The sequence below is a fragment of the Rhinoraja longicauda genome, chromosome 3 (assembly GCF_053455715.1).
Source record: "Rhinoraja longicauda isolate Sanriku21f chromosome 3, sRhiLon1.1, whole genome shotgun sequence".
Taxonomy (NCBI): Eukaryota; Metazoa; Chordata; class Chondrichthyes; order Rajiformes; family Arhynchobatidae; genus Rhinoraja; species Rhinoraja longicauda.
In genome coordinates, this window is record NC_135955.1 from 39,988,987 (window position 1) to 40,016,816 (window position 27,830).

General features: G+C 41.0%; 1 protein-coding gene across 2 annotated transcripts; it reads right to left on the reverse strand.

The window, feature by feature from the left end:
• Positions 1–1,137: 1,137 nt before the first annotated feature.
• Positions 1,138–27,830, reverse strand: polr1e (RNA polymerase I subunit E). Of its 2 annotated transcripts, none has more exons than XM_078395996.1 (12): positions 27,691–27,830; positions 24,746–24,849; positions 24,475–24,551; positions 22,616–22,701; positions 20,727–20,782; positions 17,344–17,488; positions 14,205–14,312; positions 12,756–12,852; positions 12,328–12,467; positions 9,777–9,858; positions 5,081–5,212; positions 1,138–3,058 (listed from the first exon to the last, which is right to left on the reverse strand). In XM_078395996.1, the coding sequence occupies exons 1-12, from the start codon at positions 27,710–27,712 to the stop codon at positions 2,902–2,904; spliced, it is 1,206 nt and encodes a 401-aa protein (XP_078252122.1). In that variant the 5' UTR covers positions 27,713–27,830; the 3' UTR covers positions 1,138–2,901. The 2 variants fall into 2 exon arrangements, with proteins under 2 accessions (XP_078252122.1, XP_078252121.1); XM_078395995.1 differs by lacking the exon at positions 27,691–27,830 and adding an exon at positions 27,060–27,389.

Sequence of the window (27,830 nt, forward strand, 5' to 3'; positions counted from 1 at the left end):
TGGACACATTAGAGGCAGGAAACATGTTCCCAATGTTGGGGGAGTCCAGAACAAGGGGCCACAGTTTAAGAATAAGGGGTAGGCCATTTAGAACGGAGATGAGGAAGAACTTTTTCAGTCAGAGAGTGGTGAAGGTGTGGAATTCTCTGCCTCAGAAGGCAGTGGAGGCCAGTTCGTTGGATGCTTTCAAGAGAGAGCTGGATAGAGCTCTTAAGGATAGCGGAGTGAGGGGGTATGGGGAGAAGGCAGGAACGGGGTACTGATTGAGAGTGATCAGACATGATCGCATTGAATGGCGGTGCTGGCTCGAAGGGCTGAATGGCCTACTCCTGCACCTATTGTCTATTGAAAGAAGAGTTAGTGAACAAATAATGAATTTTCCAAATTGTCCACTGTGTACTCCCAAAGCAAATGGTCAATTAGGATGCTGGAAGCAGAGGGGGGGATATTGTTAATTGTAGTTCTATATAAGGTCAGCCCTGCAGGAGTCAAAGACTATCATTGGGTAAATCCAATCAAATCAAAACCTTTTAAAAACCACAAATCTGTGAAGGGAAATGGACATTTAGGGTTTTCAGACTGGAATAGATGTAAGGTAAAGGGAATCACTTGCTACTTCACCCCTTTCCCCTCACCTCTACCAGCATTATCTCTCTACTCTCAGTATGATGAGTGGTCCTGATCCAAAACATTGTCTATTGTAGAAACAGAATGGCAGATGCTGGCTAATACGCAAAACGACACAGAGTGCTGAGGTAACTCAGCAGGTCAGGCAGCATCTCTGAAGAACATGGATAGGTGATTTTTTGGGTTGAGTCCTTTCTTCAGACTGTCTATTCCTCTTTGCAGATGCTACCTGACTTGCTGTGTTCCTCTAGCGGATTGTTTTTTATTCCTGATTCCTGCAGTTTCTTGTCTCCATGAAATATTTAAAATCTGCTTTTCATTATGATGTGCCACACTAGAATAAGGCCAGACTCCAGCTTTCTCACTTGCAAACCCAGATTGTAGTAGTCTGTGGTCTTGTGTCTAAGATGATTATACATTATCAAAAATGTTTCTTCTCCTAATGGTTAGTCAACTTCAAAATCAAACTAACACATCATTTTGAAATGAAAATATTTTCTGCTCCCTCAGTGTAATGCACTTTTAATTTGGAATACAAATTCAAGGTAATAAACAGATGTAATCAGAATATTCAATCTCATTCTGTTCACACTCACTTTAAAAACTGAAATAAACAATTATCTTATTAAATACCTAATGTTATACAAATGCTTCTTATGAAAACATGCATGTATAATCTAAATTATACATAACATTCAATTATTGGAGTTTAGAAAAGGGACAAAATTGTTATAACATTAAAATCATAGAAATATAGATTGGTATATTTTGTGAAATATTTAACAATATCTTAAACTTCAATGAAAAATTAATTAGGTATTAAACATTGTTTAAGAACCAATTGGCATATTACAACGTCTGATTGATAAGCAGAGGGAGATGCACCTTTCATTAGAGGAATTGTTACGAGTTTCCAATAAAATGCCTGTTGTAAGAGTTGAGTTTGATATGTAATAATTGCACTGAAAGATATCATATCCAATTGTTCCCGATATCATATCCAAAGAATAACTTTCAACTTTTACCGCACCCTGCCACCCCCATAGTAATCTCACCTGTGCACATTGTCCATCTGTTAAAATACCCCAACAATCTTCAATATAGAAATTGGTGAGTTCAGCTGTACATGATCACCCTTGAGAGCAAAGGGGAAAATAATAATCTTTCAGGCACTACTTCCATCTGATGCTTGATTTTTCCTCTTTGCACATCCATGATGTACCATGTGCCATTACCCCCACATTTACTCTGATGTTGCTTCATTCTAAAGAGCAATGTGGTTCAAACAGAATGAATGCCCAAGGTCACAATCAAAACATATCCATGCACATAAAGCAGTTTTTTGAAAGCTCAGACTGGAATAGAACCTAAATAATTTCATCGATCTGTCATTAATCAGTACAGAGACCTTCAAGGACTGTACAGCACAGGAACAAGCCTTTTGGGCCACAGCATCTTTGCCGAATATGATCTCAGGTTAAACAAATCTATATATGATAACGTGCAGCTGATAGACCATACAATAATGATGTACTTGTGCACCCGAACATCATTTATACGCCCTGGATCCTGGTATCCTCTGCCACAGAAGACAGTGGAGGCCAATTCACTGGATGTTTTCTCCAGAGAGTTAGATTTAGCTCTTAGGGCTAAAGGAATCAAGGGATATGGAGAAAAAGCAGGAACGGATACTGATTTTAGATGATCAGCCATGATCATATTGAATGGCCTACTCCTTCACCTGTTTTTCTGTTTCTATTTAAATACTATAATAGTTTCTATTTGTGATACCTTTCATATCAACCACCCAAATTGGCAAAATATATCCAAACTCCAAGAGAGTTCTGCAAAATGACCCCTTCAATCCTCTAAAGTGAGATAACGCGTGACAATATTAAGTTTCAACTTATGTCAATGAAACATCTAATTTAATTGAATACAAAGTCTTAATGTTAAACTACGACTAAATTGTTAAAGAAATATAATGTAATATTTTGCAGAACTATACATCATGTTTATATGGTGTTGCATTTCTTGACAAATTATAGAAAGTCCAGTCTTTATCAACTGAATGAATAAACAACACCATGTGATTTGCTTAAATATATTTTGTAATTTTAATAACGTGGACTTCATAACAGTCAACTGTTAACTCAATGTATTTCACCATGTACATCTCGGTTGGACTAAAAAGACCTAGATTCTTCCATATAAAATAGAGATTTTTTGTTGAAGATTGCCAACATCAGATTCAAACTGAATCATGTTGTCCATTTATGCCATTTTCTTCCTTTTCCTATCATGAACTTTATTTTGAACAACCAGTGGTAATGAGAGAGTAGCTACTCTATGATTCTCTGCAATGCCACCATGGATATTCACTTTTTTCTTTGCAACTTTTAAACCCATCGCTCTTGCAACGTCCAAAATTCTGTAAAGTATCAAAACAGGTATTGAGAAACAAATGTTTTGTACATTGTGATAAACATGATGATACAAATAAGGGTATTGCTTACTTATACATTATTTTGCTACGTATTAATCAGAAAGGTTTGTGTGATTATTGAATAAATGCAATCATTTGTCCATCAAGAAAGGCAAATGTGGGAAAATGCAGTATACCCACAATCCAATTAAATGGACAAACAGGTTTGAGGTCTGAAGAAGGGTCTCGACCCGTAACGTCACCCATTCCTTCTCCCGAGATGCTGCCTGACCTGCTGAGTTACTCCAGCATTTTGTGAATAAACAGGTTTGAGGGGGTGACTGCCTATTCCCAAGTTGATTTAGACTGAACAGAGTCTGAGCTTTTGCTTTCATGCATTGCATGGACAGAAATAATGGAACCTTAAAGGCTAAAATTTGATGTGTACACAGTTTTGATTCAGGAGTACTTCTAGTCATTCACAGGATCTCAGAATTACTGGCTCCAACAGCATTTAGCATCCACGGTGAACTACCTATTGAACCACTGTAGTCCTTGCATTGAAGACATTTCAATGCTGGACAGTTGATCATTGATCCGAAGATGAAGAAATCAAACTCACGTTTATCAGATAGATCAGAAGCGTGGTTCAGACAGAACTTAACAGAGTGATGTTCCCAATGTCCTGGGTTGCACATAAAGCTGGTCTGGTATAGGATGCATGTTTGGAAGCTTCCTTGGCAAGTTACAGTAATGCATTGCATTCATGGTATAATCGCCTGCTACAATGCACCAATGATGAAGGAAGTGATTGACATGATCAAGGGAGTAACTTTGTGGTACCATTTTCACCCAGAAGAGTATTCCATCACATACTATCACTACTTAAGGCAGTGGCAGTGGAAAAAGTCTGGGAAATCAGAAAGCAAGTAATTCATTGGAAGATATTCAGACCCTGATCTGCTCGTAGCCTCCATGGAAGCAACTTCACACCTATGACTTAACCATTAGTTAGGTTAAAATGAGAAGCTGGAAGCCAAATTATCACTGGTTACATTTCAAACTGATTGCCAAATAACCAGTACCTAGGTCACATACCTCTGATCCCTTGACGGTAATAAATTGAAAATAACATTAACCACAAAGACAAGTAAAGGGCCTGTCCCACTTAGGCGATCTTTTTGGCGACTGCCGGCGACTGTCAAAGTCGTAGCAGATCGCCGAACTTTTCTTTCACCCGACAACAATGACCACGACAATGCCGAGTCAGGTCGAGATCACAGCGTCTTCTGAAACATCGCGAAAATTCCCACGCTGTCAATGCTTCTCCGGCGTCAAGTCGGTAAGTACTTGAGAGTTTTGCACTATAACACCTTGTATGGGTTACTTAAAAACCAAGCTTCAGTGTAACAAGGAATAAACTGGATTTACTTCCAGTTTACTAATAACTATTTAAAAAAATAATTTAAAAAGTGGTTCAGTGGAGTTTTGTGAAAAGTGTGTGGGCATTCTTTGTAAATGTAAGGGAGATGCATATCTGGTTTCTGGGTTGAATATCTGGGTTTGGAGCCCACTTTAAATGTAATGGCTGATGGCCATAAACATCGCGAAAATTCCCACGCTTACCTGACCGTCAAACTGTCGCCTCCAATCTACCTGTCAAATGTCCTGACGATGAATAAAATGGTTAAACGCAAGCATTTTATGGTATTTTGAAATGACTATACTTATTTTAATATTACGTGCTTCTAAATGTATCTTAAGAGAACCTATCAAACCTGGGGACAGCAGGCGACAGCGACCGCAATAAGCTACAATGCCTGGCGACAAGCCGGCTGTCGCCAAGAGATTTCAAACCGTTTGACTTCTCGGCGACACGCCGAGAACCACTACAATCCACTACGATCTTTGGAAGACTCCTCACAATCATGCCCGCGACACCCCGGCGAACGTTCGGCGCCAGCCTAGTTGCTGGCAGTCTCCTTAAAATCGCCCGTGGGACAGGCCCTTAAAGGAAAAGAATCTTACCTGTTCTCACTAATTTTCAAATCTTGCTGCAGATATGTAAGGTCAGTTTGAAAATTGTTTATGTGTAAAGCCAGTGCAATAATGTACGCCACTATCTTAGCTTTCATGGAGATTGGTATGATATTTTGTACACTGAAAGACAATAAGGGGTTAGTTAGATTCAGATTTGAGGACAGAACTTCACATAAACAATGCAGCAACTTTCTTTAAAAAAATTATTGCCGCAAGCCCACCTACCAAATCTGCTGTATGTTAAGCAGCTCATTACATTCTGTGCCCATCTCTAACAATCTATAAATTTCTCAGACTGAATATATGGATTTTAAGAGCAGCATAACAATTTTTAAACAAAACTTTTGAGGTAACCCAATGTTATTTTAAGTAGTGATATAATTTTCAGAGATTGAATTTTTTAAAAATTCAACAAATAAAATCACTTCAGCAAAAACAGCAACAGTGACCTCATTCATTTATAACTAAATAATCTTACAAATGATGCAAACCAAAACACAATGTAATCCACAATTCATCCAGAAATTACAACACAAAGGAAAACTCAATTCTTGCCATATGGTGCCTAGTCTATTTGTATAAATTCACTTAAATACTAAATAGTCATTCCACAATCTATTTATATTTTTGGTTCGGTGATGCATTTTCCTATCGTTCCTATCACGGCTTTGTTACAATTAAAATTGGAATACATTGAAAAAATTTAGCACGACAGTCTCGGTGCTGGGGCCACAACTATTTACAATACAGTGCCCTCCATAATGTTTGGGACAAAGACCCATCATTTATTTATTTGCCTCTGTACTCCACAATTTGAGATTTGTAATTGAATAAAATCACATGTGGTAAAAGTGCACATTGTCAGAATTTATTAAAGGGTATTTTTATACATTTTGGTTTCACCATGTAGAAATTACAGCTGTGTTTATACGTAGTCCCCCCCCCCATTTCAGGGCACCATAATGTTTGGGACACATCACTTCACAGGTGTTTGTAATTGCTGAGGTGTGTTTAATTGCCTCCTTAATGCAGGTATAAGAGAGCTCTCAGCACCTCGACTTTCTTCCAGTCTTTCCATCACCTTTGGAAACTTTTATTGCTGTTTATCAACATAAAACCAAGGTTGTGCCAATGAAAGTCAAAGCAGCCATTATGAGACTGAGAAACAAGAATAAAACTGTTAGAGACATCAGCCAAACCTTTGGCTTACCAAAATAAACTGTTTGGAAAATCATTAAGAAGAGAGCACTGGTGAGATTACTAATCGCAAAGGGACTGCCAGGCCAAGGAAGACCTCCACAGCTGATGACAGAAGAATTCTCTCTATAATAAAGAAAAGTCCCCAAACACCTGTCCGACAAATTAGAAACACTCTTCAGGAGTCAGGTGTGGATTTGTCAATGACCACTGTCCGCAGAAGACTCCATGAACAGAAATACAGAGGCTACACTGCAAGATGCAAACCACTGGTTAACCGCAAACATAGGGTGGCCAGGTTACAGTTTGCCAAGAAGTACTTAAAAGAGCAACCACAGTTCTGGAAAAAGGTCTTATGGACAGATGAGATGAAGATTAACTTATATCAGAGTGATGGCAAGAGCAAAGTATGGAGGAGAGAAGGAACTGCCCAAGATCCAAAGCATACCACCTCATCTGTGAAACACGGTGGTGGGGGTGTTATGGTCTGGGCTGCTGAAGGTACTGGTTCACTTATCTTCAATGATGATACAACTGCTGATGGTAGCAGCATAATGAATTCTGAAGTGGAAAGACACATCCTATCTGCTCAAGTTCAAACAAATGCCTCAAAACTCATTGACCGGCAAGACAATGATCCCAAAGGAGTTTTTCAAAGCTAAAAAATGGTCAATTCTTGAGTCAATCACCCAATCTGAACCCAATTGAGCATGCCTTTTATATGCTGAAGAGGAAACTGAAGGGGACTAGTCCCCAAAACAAGAATAAACTAAAGATGGCTGCAATACAGGCAGAGCATCACCAGAGAAGGCACCCATCAACTGATGATGTTCATGAATCGCAGACTTCAAGCAGTCATTGCATGCAAAGGAGATGCAACAAAATACTAAACATGACTACTTTCATTTACATGACATTGCTGTGTCACAAAAATTATGGTGCCCTGAAATGGGTGACAACTGTAATTTCTACATGGTGAAACCAAAATGTATAAAAATTACCCTTTAATAAAATCTGACAATATGCACTTTAACCACATGTAATTTTTTCTATTACAAATCTCAAATTGTGGAGTACAGAGGCAAATAAATAAATGATGGGTCTTTGTCACAAACATTCTGGAGGCACTGTATATATTAACAATTTAGATGATGGAATTGAAAGTAACACGAGCAGATTTGCGGATGACACAAAGCTGGGTAGCAGTGTGAACTGTGAAGAGGATGCTAGGTGGTTGCAGGGTGACTTGGACAGGTTGAGTGAGAGGGCAGATGCATGGCAGATGTAGTATAATGTAGATAAATGTGAGGTTATTCACTTTGGCGACAGGAACAAGGAGGCAGATTATTATCTCAATGGTGTCAGATTAGGAAAAAGGGAAGTGCAACGAGACCTGGGTGTCCTTGTACACTAGTCACTGAAAGTAAACATGCAGGTACAGTAGGCGTTGAAGAAAGCTAATGGCATGTTAGCCTTCATAACAAGAGGATTTGAGTATAGAGGTAAAGAGGTCCTTCTGCGGTTGTACAGGGTCCTGGTGAGACCGCATCTGGAGTATTGTGTGCAGTTTTGGTCTCCTAATTTGAGGAAGGACATCCTTGCTATTGAGGGAGTGCAGCGTAGGTTCACAAGGTTAATCCCCAGGATGGCGGGACTGTCATATGGGGAAAGATTGGAAAGACTGGGCTTGTACTCACTGGAATTTAGAAGGATGAGAGGAGATCTTATAGAAACATAAAATTATAAAAGGACTGGACAAGCTAGATGCAGGAAAAATGTTCCCAATGTTGGGGGAGTTCAGAACCAGGGGCCACAGTCTAAGAATAAAGGAGAGGCCATTTAATACTGAGATGAGAAAAAAAACCAATTTCACCCAGAGAGTTATGAATTTGTGAAATTCTCTGCCACAGAAGGCAGTGAAGGCTTATTCACTGGATGAATTTAAAAATGAGTTAGATAGAGCTCTTGGGGCTAGCGGAATCAAGGGGTATGGGGAGAAGGCAGGCACGGGTTACTGATTGTGGATGATCAACCATGATCACAATGAATTTGGCTCGAAGGGCCAAATGGCCTCCTCATGCACCTATTTTCTATGACAGTCAGCATCTGTGGAAAGTGAAACAGTCAATGTTTCAGCCTGAATTAATTGATCCTCTTTCCACGGATGCTGTCCGACATGCTGAGTTTTTATAGTGCTGAATAATAGATTGTAGCTTAATTGCAAATAATCTGAGACTGCAGTTGGTTTAACATACTTAATTTAAAATGTAGGCAAATGAGTGCAATGATTTATCGTGATAAATATCACAGAAAATATTCTGTTATCTAGCAGTGACTGGCAAGGATTTAAAGACTCTTGGCAGTTATTTTTCAGAATTTTTCAGAATCTGATGCTGAATTAAATTGATTTAAAAAACAAATGCTTGTTACAATCCTGACAGCAGCCATATTCAATGAGTCATGCAGCATGGAAACAGACCCTTCATCCTAACCTGTCCATGCCGACCAAGAATGCCCCATCTTCGCTAGTCCCACCTGCCCGTATTTGGCCCATATATCCCTCTAAACCTTTCCTATCAATGTAGCTAAATCTTTTCTATCCAGATTAATCACCCAAGCATGGATGACCCTGATGAACACCAATGTTTACTTTCGGTCTCTAGTGATTCCTGACCCTTAATCAATCTTATTACCACTTCATCATTAAAATTTTGCTCAAAGTTCTTTTATGTGGCATTTAATCAAAAACTATGAAACAGTATTAGTAACATTGAATTAGTACTATTGCTGCACAAATTGCATACACCTTAGATCGATCCTGATCTTGGGTGTCATCTGTGTGGAGTTTGTGTGTTCTCCCTGTGACCTTAAGGGTTCCCCCAAGTGCTCTTGATTTCTCCCATTAACCAAAGGTGTGCTGGTGTAGGTTAACTGGCTATTGCCCTTGGTATAGAAGGCACAGGTGAACCAGGGGAGGCGTTTGTGGGCATTTGAGGTAAAATTGGACACAGAGGACTGAAAGACCTGTTTCCATGCTGTACAATTCTAAAACAATGGTATTCACTTTAGATGGAGTCAGAGTAATACAAGAATAGAGACTCAGACTACTCAACCTCTCGCTATAGCTCAAATCCTCTAGCCCTCAAAACATTCTTGTAAATTTTCTCTGTATCCTTTCCAGCTCAACATTTTTCCTATAACATGGTGCCTAAAACTGAACATATTACTCCAAATGCGGCCTAACCACCGTCTTATACATGACGTCAACATGACGTTCCAACTTCTATATTCAATACTCTGACTGATGAAAGTCAATGTGCCAGATGACATTTAGATCAATTAACAGCGTATCAAATGAATACAAATGCGTTAAATATTTCTGTCAATATTTCTGTTAGAAAAGCTTGTGATGCTTGAGCATTCTTTACATGCAAAGCAAATTATGCCTCTCTCCTTCAGAATGACTTTATACTGAATGCATATTTACCGTCCATTGTTGTAAGTTAACACTGTAAATTTTTTCATCAAACTGTTTTTCACAACATCTGCAACATCACTCCCAAGGGAACCTGAAACAAAGTTTTGAAATTATTGATGAATGTGAAGTTTAGTCAGGAATAGATAGTTCACCCTATAGACGTGCTAGGTCACACTTTGGGGAAAATCAAAAATACAATGAAATCTCTTGCACCCATTGGGCTCTATCCTAGTTTTTAAAGAAAGGCTGCAGCAATACAGAGATAGCACTTACACTGGCTTTGACCTTGCAGAATTCTCAGATTCCTGAAAAATCCTTTTGGATTAAAATGGAGCTAACATAACTTAATAGATTCAGAAAGGTGAGAGAACACAGGCAACTATAGATTTGTTGGCTTGATATCAATGTTACAGAAAGTGATATAACCTATTACTAGGATTGCAGAAGCATGGTACATGGAAAAAACCCAATAACATTAGGCAGAATCTGCACATTGCTTTAAGGGAAAATCATGTTTAATGTGCCCATTGGAGATTTATTTTGAGGGTTCAAGTAGCAGAAGAGGAAATCAGTGAGCGTTTGGGTTTTGGGTAAGGTTTGGGTTTTTCGTGAAGTTTTCAATTAGTTGAGTTATAGAGTTGTACAACATGGTAACAACCCCTTTGACCCACAATGTCCATGCAAACTATTGTGCTTATCTATGCTATTCCTTTTTACCCTTATTTATTCATACCCTTCGATACCATGTCAATTTCAAGTACATGTCTAGATGGTTCTTAAATGCTGTGAGAGTCCCTGCCTCCACCATCTCCTCAGGCAGCACATTCCAGATTCCATCCACACCATGGTGGAAAAAAATTCCCCTCAGATACGCTCTCAACCTTCAATCGCTCATCTTGTGTCCCAGGGGACAGAACCTCAGGGGACAGAGCCCCAGGAGATGAAAATTCCTCCTATCCACTATCGATCCATTCTAATTTTGTGTTCCTCTACCAAGTTATCTCTCAGTCTCCTCTGCTTGAGGGAAAGCAAACAAAGCCTATCCAATCTCTCCTTATATCTGAAATGGTCCAATCAAGGCAATATCCTGGTGAATCTCCTCTGCACATCTTTCCTACAGTGTGGCGACCAGAACTGCACACAATGGCACCCAGTCTGCAAGATAGCACCGGAATATAGCGGCTCTTTGCGTGCTTTTTCCAGAGAAAGATCTACTACCAGCCAATACAATTGCTCTACTCTTCTAAATCTCTTTTCTGCATCTCAATCTCATTCCCTTTGCTCTATCTATTGTACTTGAGTTTGAACTGATTGTACCCATGTATGGTATATTTGATCTGATTGGATAGCATACAAAACAAAGCTTTTCACTGTATCTTGGTACATGTGACAATAATAAACCTAAAGCTACACCTATTTCAGTTGCAGACTAACCAATGGTTCATGTAACATGGCAACTTTGCACAAATTCTATGCCACTAGTGAAGAAGGCAGCCTACGCGTCTTCTTAATCACCCGCTTTGCACGTACTGCTACTTTCAAGAATATATGGACTTTTATCACAAAGACCCCTTGTTCATCAACACACAGCCTAAGGCAATCCTCCTAGCTATCTACAAAACCATGAATTTTTGTGTAACTTACAAACTTGCCACAAAGGAGGCTGATACACAAAATTAGTGCAGAAGGGTTGAGGTAATGCACACACTTTAGGGAATATTTAACAATCAGAAATCAGAAATAAAAACTGAAAATGCTGGTAGTAATCAGAAGACCACCTTTAGAAAGAAAGAGATTTTAGAAGGATGAGGGGGGATCTTATTGAAGCATACAAGATAATTAGGGGATTGGACACAGTAGAGGCAGGAAACATGTTCCCAATGTTGGGGGAGTCCAGAACAAGGGGCCACAGTTTAAGAATAAGGGGTAGGCCATTTAGAACGGAGATGAGGAAGAACTTTTTCAGTCAGAGAGTGGTGAAGGTGTGGAATTCTCTGCCTCAGAAGGCAGTGGCGGCCAGTTCGTTGGATGCTTTCAAGAGAGAGCTGGATAGAGCTCTTAAGGATAGCGGAGTGAGGGGGTATGGGGAGAAGGCAGGAACGGGGTACTGATTGAGAGTGATCAGCCATGATCGCATTGAATGGCGGTGCTGGCTCGAAGGGCTGAATGGCCTACTCCTGCACCTATTGTCTATTGTCTATTGTAAAATTTCAGGTCAATGACCTAAATCTCACGCAGTATTTACTGGTCAGCACAATCTGGCTTATTCTGTTTCTCTGAAATTTCAAACAGATAGAATGGAGGGATTTTATATCTGTAGCCTGACCATGTCCATATCACCACACATTCTAGCAATGGTTACAGCTCATCCCCAACGTGTACTTCCATACAATGCAAGCAACAAGAATACTGTGCTTGAATCTGAAATGGGCGTCTACCCAGATTTCAGAGACGTTATGCACAATTCTCAAAGCCCTAAATCTAAATCCATGCATTGATTAAAGCTACATGTCAATATTCAGGTTCACTGTCGACAAATAAGAGATACCAAGAGTGTTACCTTTGTGTTTGAATTCATGTTTTTTTAAATTGTGCAATTTGATCAGAATCTGAAGGTAAAATAGGCAGTTAATCTGATGATCACGACTTTTCTCATCTTGAGGTGCTGATTTAAGTGATTCCAGAACAAAGGTCGAATAGCTGAAAACAAAGAATAAAACCTTTATATTATTTTGGTATCATGTTGCAAACCTTATTAATCTTATCAGTCCAAAATTCAATCTCCAATTTGTTTCAAAAAATTATTGTATGTAAAGAAAAGAGCTAGGGACCAATGAACAACAGAATGTACACACTGGATTATGTTTTTTTTAATATATAAAATCCACTTCTCAAATGGGAAATTAAGGCTAAAAGTATTAAACAATACACATCAACTATTGCAGTTGGCTGCCTGCTTCATTCTAACAGAATGCCATTGAAACATACTTGCCAGTTTCTGCCAATTTGAAAATATCTTCTGCAGTGCTAATCTTTAGTGGTTCACAGCATGGTTTGATTGCTTGATACTCAGTAGTTGAAATGACTTATCATAAATTAAGGAGCCACTCACCGAAGAAAATTGAGAACCACATGAAATTTACAGAAACTAGAATCATCTAACCTGTTTAACTTTTCAATACCAAGGCAGTACAATTGTATGCACATTACAGTAAACCTCCAATAATTTGCTATACGATTGTTTGAAAATCCTAGTCATTCAGTGTCTGGCTCACTGGCTGCAGTTTCCCACATTCCATGTAAACACACCCGGGCCCGTGTTCTTTTTAAACTGATTTTAAAGATAATCATTTCCCATGCTTCCTTTAAACTACCAGGGCCTAATTCTCTTTTTAAACTGACCAAGGACTCCATTTCCCATGCTCCTTTTAACCCATTTCCACACCCTCCAGGGCTCCATTTTTTATGCTCTCTTTAAACTGACTAGGGCTGTTTCACACACTTCCTTTAAACTGATCAGGTTTGTTTCCCGCATCCCCTTAAACCCACTGGGCCCCCTTTCCCCATGCTCTCTTTAAAATCACCAGAGCCCAGGATGCAACATGCTCTTAAAAAAACTCACCAGAATACTGTTTCCCAAGCTTTCTGTAAAGTTACCTGATTCACTGGAAAATTTATAACATCTAATATTCAATAGTCCAAAAATATTTGCAGACTTGAGAAATGAAAGTTGCAAGATGGCGTCAGAATGTAGAGGTTTGAAAAGGTGCAGGAGATGCTGGGATTACTAGTTGCAAGTGAGCAAGCAAATGTTGGGGACAGATGTTGCATCTCCTGTTGAGTGGGGTGGGGAAAGAAGGAATGGGTGTGAGCTGGGTGGGTAGGGATGAGTGAACCAAGTGTCTACAGAAAATGGAAAGGGTTGGGAAGATATGACTGGTGGTGAGATCACAATAAAAGTGATGGAAATGTTGGAGAATGATGGGTTAGATCCAGAGGCCGGTGGACTGACAGGTGTGGACCAGGGAACTATCCTTGTACCATGAGTGAGAGCAGAACTGTAGGACACATTGAGACAAAGGTGGGAGCACCCATAGTCAGGATCAAACCCAGGTCTCTGGTGCTGCAAGGCAGCAACTCTACCGCTTTACCACCCGTGCTATCCCAACAATGTAAAAAAAAACGTTTTTTAAAAGCAAAGCACATGTTAATTTCTAAAGGTCAAAATTGAAAACCTGGGAAATTAACATAAAATCTGCATTAAACTACACTTGGATTGATGCCAATATATCTGGTCTCTGTGTAAATATATTATATAAAACAAAATTGTACACTTTGCAGATCTTAAAGAGAAATTAAACCATTTCTTTGAGCTTGTATTACATGCGTGTAGAGGAATGCACTATTTAGAATAGATTCAACTTTTGTAAAGGATACTGTCCTCAAACTTGTAAACATTCTCAGGCTTGTCTGCATCAGCATGACAGGGTGGAAGGAAGGCCGACTCAAACTGTGACTCAAACTGAGTTGCCTCACTGGCCAAAGCTTTTGGAAAACAGAATGGCAGAAATATATCACAATCAAAACAATGCTCCACTACATTCCATAATTACCAAAATTAGAAATTATTTCCTCACAGATATCCATTGACAGTAGGATGAAAATAATCTGTAATTGTTTTTTGCTTAGTTCAACCTTCAAAGACTAAAATAGTCTTTAATTTGGACCTATAGTTTGGATGGCAATTGTGTCTATTAGCCCTGAGGTGAGGTTATTCCAAAACAAACATATATTGGAAAGCAGATTGAATATCACCCCAGCTGAGAATTAGTAAACCAGTTGGATTAATTTTGAACATTCCCCATAGCAACCACACTTTTTTGAATTTAAGCTCATTACTTGCCACAATGGGTTCTGTAACTCAATGACCGTTGAGCACAATTCCATACTTTCATGCTTCTGCAAAGTATTTCATGAGCATGTTATACAGGCCATAGTCAAGATAGCAATTTTAGGACAACAACCTCAGACGGATATTAGTTGTAAATGGGGAAATACCAGTGATTTGCTTATTCATAAATTCAAAATCTTATCAGGCCTTAAAGGATCAAATCATTGGATCAGGCTTCACAAAATGTCCTAATTGCAATTTTCTATAACACAAATCCCTTTTTCCTCATTCAATCCCATGTGGTAAGTGGAGATGCATTCCAATGGGAAGTTTTTCTTTCAATAGTGATGCCTCTACAGATGTGCATTCTACAGGCAAGGGAATTCTGTTTATAGTATAGGTAGGAGAGAAAGGGCTTCTGCCTATGAATGTTGCATTGTTAGATAAAGTATCATTGTACATGTATCAATAGATTGCCTTGTCCCTTAAATAGGGACATCCCTCAAATCCCTTAAATAGCTGGTCTTTTACTGTGAACGAGCAGTCTGCAATCATTGTCCTTGGTAAACTCGTTCAGTGCGCTTTATACAGTTCAGTGTTTATTTCTATTGTTCACACAAATTCCTTAAGAGCAAATTTAAATTCTGTATCTCAAATTTCTATTGGTAGCGATTTATGAATTCCACTAGGGCAACTTTTCGATATCTGAATGGCTGCAGTGCAATTGCTCAATGAACATTACATGAAATACTCACTACACGCAGACAGTGCAAACATCACAAAACCGGACTTCGCACATTTAAAATGACACAAAGTGCTGGAGTAACTCAGCTGGTCAGGCAGCATCTCTGCAAAACATGTATAAGTGATATTTCGGGTCGTGCCGAAACACCACTTATCCATATTCTGCAGAGCTGCTTGCTGCCTGCCCAGCTGAGTTATTCCAGCACTTTGTGTCCTTTTGTGTATTAACCAGCATCTGCAGTTCTTTGTTTCTACAGATTAAAAAATATGTTGGGTTATTTAGAGATTCACTATTAAAACTGCAGTAGAAAGTCTCACAACTATTCTTCAGAGCAGCCAAATTTACGCAATGATTATTTCATGAAATAAAAATCTACTGACCTTACAAATATCATATTGTTCATTAATTCACTATTCAACACAATTCATACATTGATTACACATTCTTTTCTGCTCTATAATACCAGATATAACAAACAACTCTATGCCATAAGTATAGACTCTCGACTCCATCCAAGGACCCAAACAGTCTTTCCAGGTGAGGCAGAGGTTCACCTGCACCTCCTCCAACCTCATCTATTGTATCTGCTGTTCCAGATGTGAACTTCTCTACATCGGCGATCGTTTCGCTCAACACCTTCGCTCAGTCAGCCTTAACCAACCCGATCTCCCGGTGGCTCAGCACTTCAACTCCCCCTCCCACTCCCAATTGGAGGAACAGCACCTCATATTTCGCTTGGGCAGCTTACACCCTCGGGGTATGAACATTCACTTCTCTAACTTTAGATAGCTCCTCTGTTGCCCCCCCCCCTCCCCTTCCACCCCTCCGGCTCTCGCGCTCACACCCGTGACCCCATCCCTCCAACTCGTGCGTGACTCCCATCTCCCTCCCCATCATTCCAGCTGTCATACCCCCTCCCAATCCTTCTAGCTTGTGAGACGCCCCCTTTCATTTCAGCTCTCGCGCACATGCCCACCAACTCTCCAACACGTGTGCACCACACCACCCCCCAGCTCAAGCTGCCCCCCACATCCCATCCCTCCTGCTTGCGCATGCACCCCGCCCCTCCTGCTCACACCTCACCCACCTCCCTAATGCACTGCCATTACTCCCCAGCTTACAATGGACAACCAATTAAACTGTATTTTATGCCCATATCTGCAGGATAGGGACCAAAACCAGACACTGCATTAAGTCCAACAGGGACTTTAAAACTAGCAAAACATTGAATAGACAATCAAGGGTTAATTGTGAACAGAAGACTATTGTAGAATTCAGAACATTCCATAGTTTCAAAAGATATCGCTGCCTAATATAGTTTTTTATGGTGATTAATCTCATTTAAAGCCAAGTTCTTTTCACACCCTTCACAACAATTATCCTAGCCTTAAAAAGGTTATTCCCCCCACCCTCCCTTTCTCAGGAACAAAGATCTAAAGCTTGATTAATTTACTACCCACATCTCTGAAAGGACCTCATAATAGGATCAGCTGAGGTTTGAATGGTTTCAGTAGGAACATGAAGAACAAAACATGGACACTACATTAGACGCATCCTGACAAAAACATTTGGTCACAAGTAATAATACACCACAACTGTGGCGATCAATAATATCAATTCTCTGTTAAAGATTCATTAGTGCACTTAAGGGCTCCTCCTAAGGCGAGTGGGTGAATATATTTCTTCATTCACCGATGCTGATTCAGAGCCAAATGGAGTATAAAAGCTTATCTCTGGTAAATTGCCACGGTAATTTGTTTTATAATGCATATGTGCACGATTTATCCACACATAGTCATTAAACTTCAATGCCCCGCCCTTTAGATTTTTTTTCTGATCAATAATTTAGGTTGCTGGAAATGCAAACTTAATTCCATGGAGTCTGCTTAGACTTTTCATGATTACAAAGCAGACACTTCCACATAATTTCACTCCTTTACCTGATATCCCTTTCTTATCAATGATATTTTCTGCTGCTTTAGTCACAGCTTCCTGCAAGGTCTCATTCCCAACCTGATTCAACCTGCGAGAGTTCAGAGCATGTTTCTGTTTGATGGTACCAAAGGCCTCAATGAGGGAGTCCACCTGGAAATCAGCAAGCAGTTAAAATACTTTTAATAGCAAAACATTGCTAATTAACTACAGACTTATATAGACTAACTTAACTAAAATGGAATGATTTTAATATTTTAATTCCCAATTGTTTAAGCTTCATAAGCTTCAAGCCTCCTCTTCCTCTCATTTGTTTACATTAGTTGAAATTTCATTGCACTTGCTTGTCTCATGAACATTGAATGCCATGTGGAATAGAAAAGTGAATGCAAATCAACACCCTTGATCACTGCCTCATGCATTATTCTTCTTAGGCCCCCTCGGTCATGGCTGACCATGGGTGATGCATCCTAATTGGCTGCTTGCTCCACACCTCGGCTAGAGCAGCGTCGCTTGTGGCTGAAGAGACCAATGCGGGAGTGACAGTCTCTGTCGCAAAGGTCACATTTGTGTGTGGACTCTGGTCTGTTGAAGTTGCTGCGCTCCTTTCTGCGTGCCCGCTTTTCTGCCGCTGCATTAATCAGTTTCTCTTCCCCCGTTTTGAGGTTGGTTCAGGGTACCTCTCCACCTCGTACGGTCAGCTGCAAGGCTCTCCCAGGACTCCACATCGATGTCGAGCGCCCTCAAATCTCTCTTGCAGACATCCTTGTAATGTAGCTGGGGGTGGCTGATGGTTCTCCTCCTAGATGTCAGCTCTCCATAGAAGATGTCTTTTGGAATATGACCATCCTCCATGCGGTGGACATGGCCCAGCCACCGCAGCCTGAGTAGCGTGTACATACTCAGAAGGCCAGCGCGAGACAGAATCTCGGCGTTGGACACACTGTCTTGCCAGGATATACCCAGGATAGGGCGGATGCTTCTACGGTGGAAGGTGTTGAGTCTTCTCTCCAGTCTGGCATATGTAGTCCATGTCTCACTGCCGTACAGCAGGGTGCTGTTGTCACAGGCGATGTAGACTGCTATCTTTGTCTTCACTGTCAGCTTTGGATTGGTCCACACTCGAGTTGTGAGGCGAGCGAGAGTTGTAGCTGCCTTCCCGATCCTCTTGTCAATCTCTGTGTCCAAGGAGAGGTTGTCGGTGATAGTGGAGCCGAGGTACGTGAACTGATGGAGGCAACGAGTTCATAGTCGTCGATGGTGATGACAGGCAGTGTATCCTGTCCCAGGACGTTAGTCTTCTTCAGGCTGATGGTCAGCCCAAAGTCCTTGCAAGCCCGATAGAAGCGGTCCATCAGTGACTGTAGTTCCTGCTGGGTGTGGGACACAACTGCTGCGTCATTGGCGAACAACATGTCTCTGATGAGAGCTTCACGTACTTTTATCTTGGCTCAGAGGGGGTGAGATTGAAGAGCCTGCTGTCTGATCTAGTACGCAGGTAGATCCCCTCTGTTGCGGTGCCGAAGGCATGTTTCAGGAGCAGAGCGAAGAAAATCCCAAAGAGTGTGGGAGCGAGGACGCAGCCTTGTTTGACGCCACTGCGGATGTCAAAGGGCTCCAAGAAACTGCCATTGAACTGCACTGTCCCCTTCGTGTTGATGTGGAAGGATTTTATCATGCTCTGCAGTTTTGGTGGGCAGCCGATCTTAGGGAGAACCTTGAATAGACCATCTCTGCTGACCATCTCTGCGATCGCCTTGGTGAGGTCAATGAAGGCAATATACAGGGGCATCCGCTGTTCTCTGCACTTCTTCTGGAGCTGGCGAAGGGAGAAGACCATGTCTACTGTTGACCTTCCAGCTCGGAAACGGCACTGTGACTCTGGGTAGGCACGTTCTGCCAGCTTCTGCAGGCGGATCAAGATGACCCGAGCAAAGACCTTGCCGACGATGTTGAGGAGGGAGATGCCTCTGTAGTTGTGCAGTCGCTTCTCTCGCCCTTGTTCTTGTAGAAGGTAATGATTGTGGCATCCCTCATGTCCTGCGGCACAGCTCCTTCTTGCCAGCACTGGCAGAGGACATCATGCAAAGGAAGCAGTACGGTAGTCTTGGAGTACTTGATCAAGTCAGGGGGAATCCCGTCGCTGCCTGGGGCCTTGCTGTCAATGGCCTTGCTGAGCTCTTCCACCGTCGGCTCTCCATCTAACTCATCCATGGTCGGCAGGCACTCGATGGCGTCAAGGGCTGAGGAGGACACAGTGTTCTCTCTCTCTCTCGAAGAGGTCGGAGTAGTGTTCCACCCATCTCTCCATCTGCTGGCATTTGTCTGTGATTACTTCCCCAGTGGAGGATTTGAGGGGGGCTGTCTTGCTCTGGACTGGTCCTAGTGCCTTCTTAATGCCATTGTACATTCCCCTGATGTTATGGCGGCCGTCTGCATTATTAAGATATTGAGAAAACCCTGCACATCAAGCTGAAGGGTACTAAGAGATTCAGACGAAGCATCACCAGTCAAGTATGCCTGCACTACTAATGCAGCTAACCAGATATTAAAGACAGATCAGAGTAGGAGTTGTGAAGTGCTGTAGCAGTTGTTTCATCCATAACGAATCATGAGAGCACTGCAAATTATTACAAAGTAAGATTAATTGAAGATTGACAGTAAGACCAGTCCTGACAAATGCAATGGGCACTGTAGCAAACAGTTCATAGTTTTATCTCTAATCTGTGCAAAATTAGTCAATCCTCACAGTGAGAGTATTGAAATTATCATCGCTAATTATGAAAAGGCAAAACATTGCAAGACTGCTTTACAGTAATGCTATTCTGTGGACAGGATTCCATGTTATGAAGAATGCTTCAGTAGGCTCTTAGAACAACTTCTCAGGCAAGGTTGCAACTGGATGTCGTAATGCTGCAGTCTGATAATTTATCCAAATGTTCTTCTGCATGCTCAGTATTGACAGTCCAGGCATAGTACAAATTGGGGGCATATCAGTAAGGTGGCTTCCCTCCATAGCAGCTGTGAGTGTACAGTACTTGGGGAAGGGAATATTTATTCTCAATTCACCAGGCAAAATGCAGTGGTCCTTGAATGTGTGGGACTGGGAGAAATAGAGTAAAGGAAAGCTGGTGGAGAATCAAGGATTTAAATATAGTTAGGTCAGTTTTCATGTAGTGTCACTTATAGGATTTCACATTTCAGTAACGTATTTTATTTATACACTAATAAAACTGATTGAGGTGGATGTGTTGGTAGGCCTCCTGGAAACACTGCAATGCGAGGTTTATGAGTTTGGGACGTGACGGTAAAGCAGCCTTGGCAAATGGGTACAGTGCGTAGATACAGATAACTTAGTACCTTCATTGTAAATGAAGCGTAACATTCTTACCTTCTCTCGATACGAGGCTTCTTTTTCATTGGTATCGCCTTCTGCCACAGAGTCACCTGAGGAGAAAATACCAGCACTGATATGTCATTCTGATTCAATGAACATCTTCACAACGGAGAATGCAGGACTAATAGTAAACATTCACACAAATGGTGGCATAATCGTGCTCTGGTTTCTTGTCAGTCCACAATAAAAAATACCCTTGGATGCAGCCAAAGAGAAAACAAAAAATAAAAGCAAAGAGAAAACAAAAAATAAAATAGTCACTTGCTCCAATTGTAAGAAATCCCAAATTTGTTGTATTCCTTGCCTATTCCTACTCATTTCAATGAACACCTGATCCTTCAGCACCTCAAATTTAAAATCCTTATTTCTGTGTTTAAATGCCCTCAATACAATGTCCTTTTCTAATATTTGTAAATTCCTAACAGCGCCCCAACTCTGGTTTCTTCGGCATCCCACACTTCACCCAGAACTCCTTTTCCGTAACATTAACAACCAATCATCTATCCTAGATTTCTCTCCTCAATCTCTTCATCTCCATCTTCTTCAAATGTTCACCTCTGACCAAAGCTGAAAATGTACATATGTAGTCAACAGATTGGTTGAAGTACTCATGATCAACCATTGCAACTGGCTATTGTAGAGCAAATAGTTAGCAGTAAAACAAAATCAGGAATGTACTAATCAAGAGTTTTGTTTTTAGGAGGAATATTTCAGATGCAGCCTCAGTGACAGGCCAGCTGAGCACAGCTCCAACTCATTTGATCCCAGGAACGAGAATGAGAACAATAACATAGCAATAATCTAATGTTATTTAAAAATAAGTAAACAGGCTAGTCATTTTAGAGAATCTCATTGCTACTTATTACTTCTACCACGTCACCACAAAAAGATTGATGTTCCATGATCATGTCAATTGAAGTCATATAAACCAACATTTTTTTAATTCATGTATTCATTTTGCTAACTGTTCCAGTTACATTTCTTCCAACTTTACCCCCTCACAATACATTGATTGTAACATTCAATTTCTCGCCAGAGGTACTATTTTCCCCATTAACCACTTCCCAATCCCATTTCCATCCCAATGGATCATTATCCATTGCGCCTTTGCACTCTTTCGTGCTATTCCACAAAGCAGAAAAGCAATGAAAGCAGTAGGTCTTATGAGTGTTCTACCCCTGCCTTAAAAATATCCAAAACCTTTACTTCTACCACTCTTTAAGGAAGAGAATGCCAAAGTCTCACAATCCAAGAAAATGCCGTTTCATCCTGGTCTTAAATACAGGACCTGCGATTTTGAAACATTAATCCCAAATCACTTGATCCCCTGAACATCGAAAAATCTATCACCATCAATCTTTCAAATAGACATAAAGTCCTGGAGTAACTCAGTGGGACAGGCAGCATCTCTGGAGAGAAGAAATGGGTGACATTTTGGGTCAAGACCCTTCTTCAGACTGAGAGTCTGGGGGAAGGGAAACAAGATGGGAAGATCATCCCTTCCCACCCAAACCACCCCCTCCCTAGGTACCTTCCCCTGCAACCGCAGGAGATGCTACATCTTCCCATCTCCACCCCTTTCTGCCTTCCGCAGAGACTGACCCTCCGCAGATCCCAGATTAACTCATCCCTTCACACCCAAACCACCCCCTCCCCAGACACCTTCCCCTGCCACTGCAGGAGATGCAACATCTTTCCATCTCCATCCCTTTCCAAAATCAACTGAAAGGTTCCCCACCGAATAAATACTGTCAACCTGAAAGATTAACTGTTTCCCCCTAAGATACTGTCTGACTAGAATATTTCCGCCATATTTTTAAATTATCTTGTAACAAATTATTTTGATCGCAGTGTGGTCAAAACAATTGTACTGGATACCTTACCAGGAAAGAAAGGCTGCATGTTAAACAGTTGAGCATTGTGCACTTCCATTTTCCCCGTATTTTCATTTAGTACTCCAACAAAATACCTGAAACAAAAAATTGCACTTAATGAAAGGTGTTTAGCAAATTGTATATGAATATAAACACCGTCAATGCCATAATCATGTCTTAATTTTTAAAAATGCTCTCAGAACCTCTTCAATGTAACGTGCCCTAGCAACCTGAGTTTGAAACATGCACTTAGTTGTCAGATAATGCCTGAGACATGCTCATCTTTTCCTCAATGGTCAAATAACCTTCATCGCTCAATCTCATCCATTATGAATATTCGTAAGTCAGCAAGTCATTGACATTTTTCAGGCGAAAATGGCAGAGGGAGAAAAAACAGGCAATTAGGTGGAATCCATCAATATGGCTAATTCATAATGCATTCATTTTGCGACTTGGTTGTGAATGTAGGAGTAATGATTGGTGATGATGCGAAAATTGGTGCTGCTGTGGATAGTCTGAATGTTGTCTCAGGCTGATGTATGATGCATGATGTAAATCAATTGAAAACTTGGATTGAGTTTTGGCAAATGGGATTTAATCCTGATAAGTGTTAGGTAATGAATTTTGGGAAGTCAAATGTGAGTAGGATAACTACATCTAATGGTGGGGAGCAAAGGAATGTTAATGAACAGCCTGAAATGACAACACAGGTGGATAGGGCGATGAAAAAGCCATATGGCATGTTTCTCTTTATAGCTCAGAACATAGAATATAACAGCTGAGATATCACATTATAACTTTTATTAAGCTGCACTGGGGCATTTGGTGCAGTTCTTAAGTTTTTTTCATTACAGCACATGGTTGATATCTGGAAGCAGACATGAAGGAATCAGAAATACTATGTTTAAGAGACATTTAGTCAGATATATACTACAATAGACATGGCACAGAAAGATATAGTCCTAACACAGGCAAATGGGGTTAGTGTAGATGAGCATAAAGGTCAGCATGGATGCAGCGGGCCAAGGGGCCCATTTTAAGCTGTATAACTATGAGAAAAGGATTCATAATTTGCACGTAACTATTTATGCAAGTTTTCAAATGCCATCAGTTGTGGTACAGTAGTGGAAAGATATCAGAAATTTGAAATGAACAGCAATTGAGAACAATTAGCATTACATGAGTTGAATCTTTACTGGAACAAGTGGGCAGGCTCTCTGTTGAGGGACAGAGAGGCACTTTCTCATTACTGTTTTACATATGCATATCTCATCTAGGACATGGATGCACATTTCTCAGAATATTTCAGTTTGTTAGAGAATGGAAACACAAAAAGGAAACACAACAAAAATACAAACATACCATGTAAAATTAAAAATATTATTCAATTGCCAAACCTCCGTATAAAATTGTGATTATCCTCATTCAAAAACATGACAAACTGCCATTAATTTTAAGATTATTTTATTAGAGTAGGCAATCTCAGGGTCAAAGCTATGTGCAGAAGAGGGATAGTGATAAACAGACTATGGGGACCAGAAATATTTCAGTGCCCATTTAAAAAAATCACATTACTTATTGTGAAGCCCCATTTCCACATTTGCAGCTAAAAACTGACACTCTCAGTTCACCCAGAGACAAGATGTAAATTCAGCTCCAATTTACATAGGTAATGGAAATTAGAGACCATTCTAGTTAATTAAACAAAAAATGCTGAAAAGACAGCAGGTCAGGCAGCATCAGTGGAAAGAGAAACAATTAATATTTCGCACCCTGCCCTTTAATAGTAGCTATGTACAAAAGTCATCTCTACTTTTTGGATTGGGATGACAATGTTCAACTAATTCTGAATCAGATGAAACACTTACTTGCATAGTGAATTACACTTGAGTGCACTCGGTCCAAAATTATTTCCAACATATGTCAGCCTATCTGTTTCCGCAGACTATAGGGGAATGAAAAATAAATCATCTGAACAAATAAGTTTGACAAATTTCAAGAACTGTATTAATGCTGCTTACAATTTTGAGACATTACAGTCTGAATGATCAACCATGCCATTTTTAATAACACAACATTCCGTGGAAGCAGAAGTGTTAATTGTCATTCATTATAAAGCACAACCATCGTTAAACTTACCAAGATTAGCTGATTCTTCTTCCTGGGGTTATTTTTATGTATATTTTTATGCAGCTGAAATTCTACATTTTCTGAATTTGTGAGCTTCCCATTGGAAAACTGAACTGCAAGAAAAATAACATTTTAGAAATAGAAAATAAATTAGAGACCCAAATGCTAAATCTGCACTGAAGAGTACATGGTACTGTACATTTCTGTAAACAATAGTCATTTTTAAAAAGTGCTTAATTCCACTATCCTAAGAGAAAGACTATGTGTGTTCATCCTATTTCCCCTTATGATTGTATACACTTGTTTAAGATAAACCCTCAGTCTCCTACACTCAAAGTATAGGAGAGGGTGGTGGACAATGAGGAAGGCTAAGTATACAGCCAGATATAGATCACCTATCGAAAGCGGTTGAGAAATGACAGATGATGTTTAATCTGAACAAGTGTGAGGCATTGCACTTTGTAGGCCAAATACAAGGGAATTTTGGGAGGTCAAATGCAATGGGAATGTATACAGTTGATGACGAGGGATCTTGGGATCCAAGTCCATAGTTCCCTTAAAGTGGCAACATAAGTAGATAAAATGGTAATGATGTATAATATGCTTATCTTCATTGGTTGAGTCATTGAGTATAAGAATTTGGAAGTCATGATGCAGCATTATTAACCTTTGGTTAAGCCACATTTGGCGTATTGTGTGCAGTTCTGGTCACCCCAATGTACAAAGGATGTTGAATCTAGTAGAGTTCTATGTTCCATAAATGAAATCCTAGCCTGGCCAACCTCTCCCTATAACCTCTCCCATGGAATCCTCGCAACATTTTTGTAAACTTTCTCTGCATTCTTTCCAACTCAATGGCAACTTTCCCTTAATAGGGTGATCAAACTAAACCCAATATTCCACCAATTTCATAAGCTATAGGAGTAGAATTAGGCCATTTTGCCCAACAAGTTTACTCCACCATTTAATCATAGCTGATCTATCTTTTCCTTTCAACCCTGTTCTCCTGCCTTCTCTCCATAACCCGTAATAATCAAGAATCTATCAATCTCCGCATTAAAAATATCCATTGACTTGGCCTCCACAGCCTTCTGTGGCAAAGACTTTCACAGAGGGCGGCACGGTAGCGCAGCGGTAGAGTTGCTGCTTTACAGCGAATGCAGTGCCGGAGACTCGGGTTCGATCCTGACTACGGGTGCTGCACTGTAAGGAGTTTGTACGTTCTCCCCGTGACCTGCGTGGGTTTTCTCCGAGATCTTCGGTTTCCTCCCACACTCCAAAGACGTACAGGTATGTAGGTTAATTGGCTGGGTAAAATGTAAAAATTGTCCCTAGTGGGTGTAGGATAGTGTTAATGTACGGGGATCGCTGGGCGGCACGGACTTGGTGGGCCGAAAAGGCCTGTTTCCGGCTGTATATATATGATATGATATGATAGATTCACTCCCTGACTAAAGATTCCTCCTCATCTCCTTTCTAAAGGTACGTCCTTTTATGCTGACGTTGTGGCCGCTGGTCCGAGACACTCCCACTAGTGGAAACATCCTTTCCACATCCACTCTATCCAGCCCTTTCACTATTCGGTAAATTTCAATGAGTTCCCTCCTCATCCTTTTAAAATCAAGCGAATAGAGGGCCAGCACTGTCAAATGTTCATCATATGTTAACCCACTCATTCTTGGGATCATTCATGTAAACCTCCTCTGGATCCTCTCCAGTGTTCGCACATGCCTCTTCAGACATCAAGCCCACAACTGCTCACAATACTCCAAATGCATTCTGACCAGTGTCTAATAAAAGACAATAACTGCAGATACTGGTACAAATCGAAGGTATTTATTCACAAAATGCTGGAGTAACTCAGCAGGTCAGGCAGCATCTCAGGAGAGAAGGAATGGGAGACGTTCCTATAAAACCTCAGCGTTACATCCGTTTTTATATTCTATTCCTCTCGAAATAAATGCAAGCATTGCATTTATATTGCATTTATTTCGACTTGTAAATTAACTTTTCTCAAACCTTCTGTTTCATTTAGTTAGATTTAAGACCTCAGTTTTAGATTGAACTACATACCCTGGCCTTGGAACTCGCTATAAAAACGTGCCTTTGTCTCAGGCTGCTCTCCCCACAGCTTCACCTCGGATCCCTCTTTTGCAACACTAACTGTGAGCACATAAACGTTCTCACTCCCCGCCGCCTCCTCTCCTTCTGCTGCCCGACCGCCGCCCTTCCTTTGCCCGTCCTCCCCTCCCATTGCTCCGATAGTCACAGTCCCGGCTCTGATGGAGAATAAATATCTCCCTCTCCTCGTCTTAGCCCCTACCGAGGGTGGCCCATTGCTCCGGCTCTTGCTCCGCGCTCTCCCGGTATTTCCACACAACGTGCGCTGCCATCCCCGCAAACCAGGCTGAGCGCAACACACATGCCCTTCGCAACGGAACCCGCAACAACGCCGCCGCCTACAGGCCCGGAGTTTGCAGCGCCGCCGCCTACAGGCCCGGAGTCTGCACCAAAGATACTAGAGGAGCAAGATGGACCACTCCGTTAAAATCGCGTATACTGAAGTGTAGTACGCAAAGGAGCGTAACTTCCGCCATTTTAGTAGGCAAAACCCGCCATCCGTTATGCCTCTCGCAGTGTAATCAGTGTTTTGGGGGAACAGTATGTGTGACGATACCATAAAAATGCAGAACATATCTCATCTATCAACTCACAGATTTTTGCTATTTTTCTTTTAAAAAGTTTTTGCAAGCTTCTGCCTACTAAAATGGCGCCTTGACATACTATGGTTTTTAGGGTCGAGTGGTCTATCTATCTTTGGTCTGCACCGCCACCGCCGAAAGGCCCAGAGTTTGCAGCACCGCCGCCTACAGGCCCGGAGTCCGCAGACCTGGAGCCCGCAATCCCGCTGTTTGGTGTCGGCCCCGCCGCCTGCAACATCGCCACCGGCAGACCTGGAGTCTGCAACGCTGCCATCTCCAGGTCAAAGCACCGTCACACCGCCACCTTCCTTCGCCAAGTGATCACACAGCAGCACTCGAGTGAGCCGGACCGATCCGCACCGCCAGGCTGAGCCGACTGTCACCTGGTGGAC

Excerpts from the sequence above, each read along its gene's own strand:
- polr1e (XM_078395995.1), bottom strand. The coding sequence starts at position 27,129 with ATGGCAGCGCACGTTGTGTGGAAATACCGGGAGAGCGCGGAGCAAGAG. Across the intron at positions 24,850-27,059 it reads GGAGCAATGGGCCACCCTCG|TTCAGTTTTCCAATGGGAAG; the intron begins GTAGGGGCTAAG and ends TTTTTCTTGCAG. Across the intron at positions 17,489-20,726 it reads AAGCCTCGTATCGAGAGAAG|GTGGACTCCCTCATTGAGGC; the intron begins GTAAGAATGTTA and ends GCTGATTTCCAG.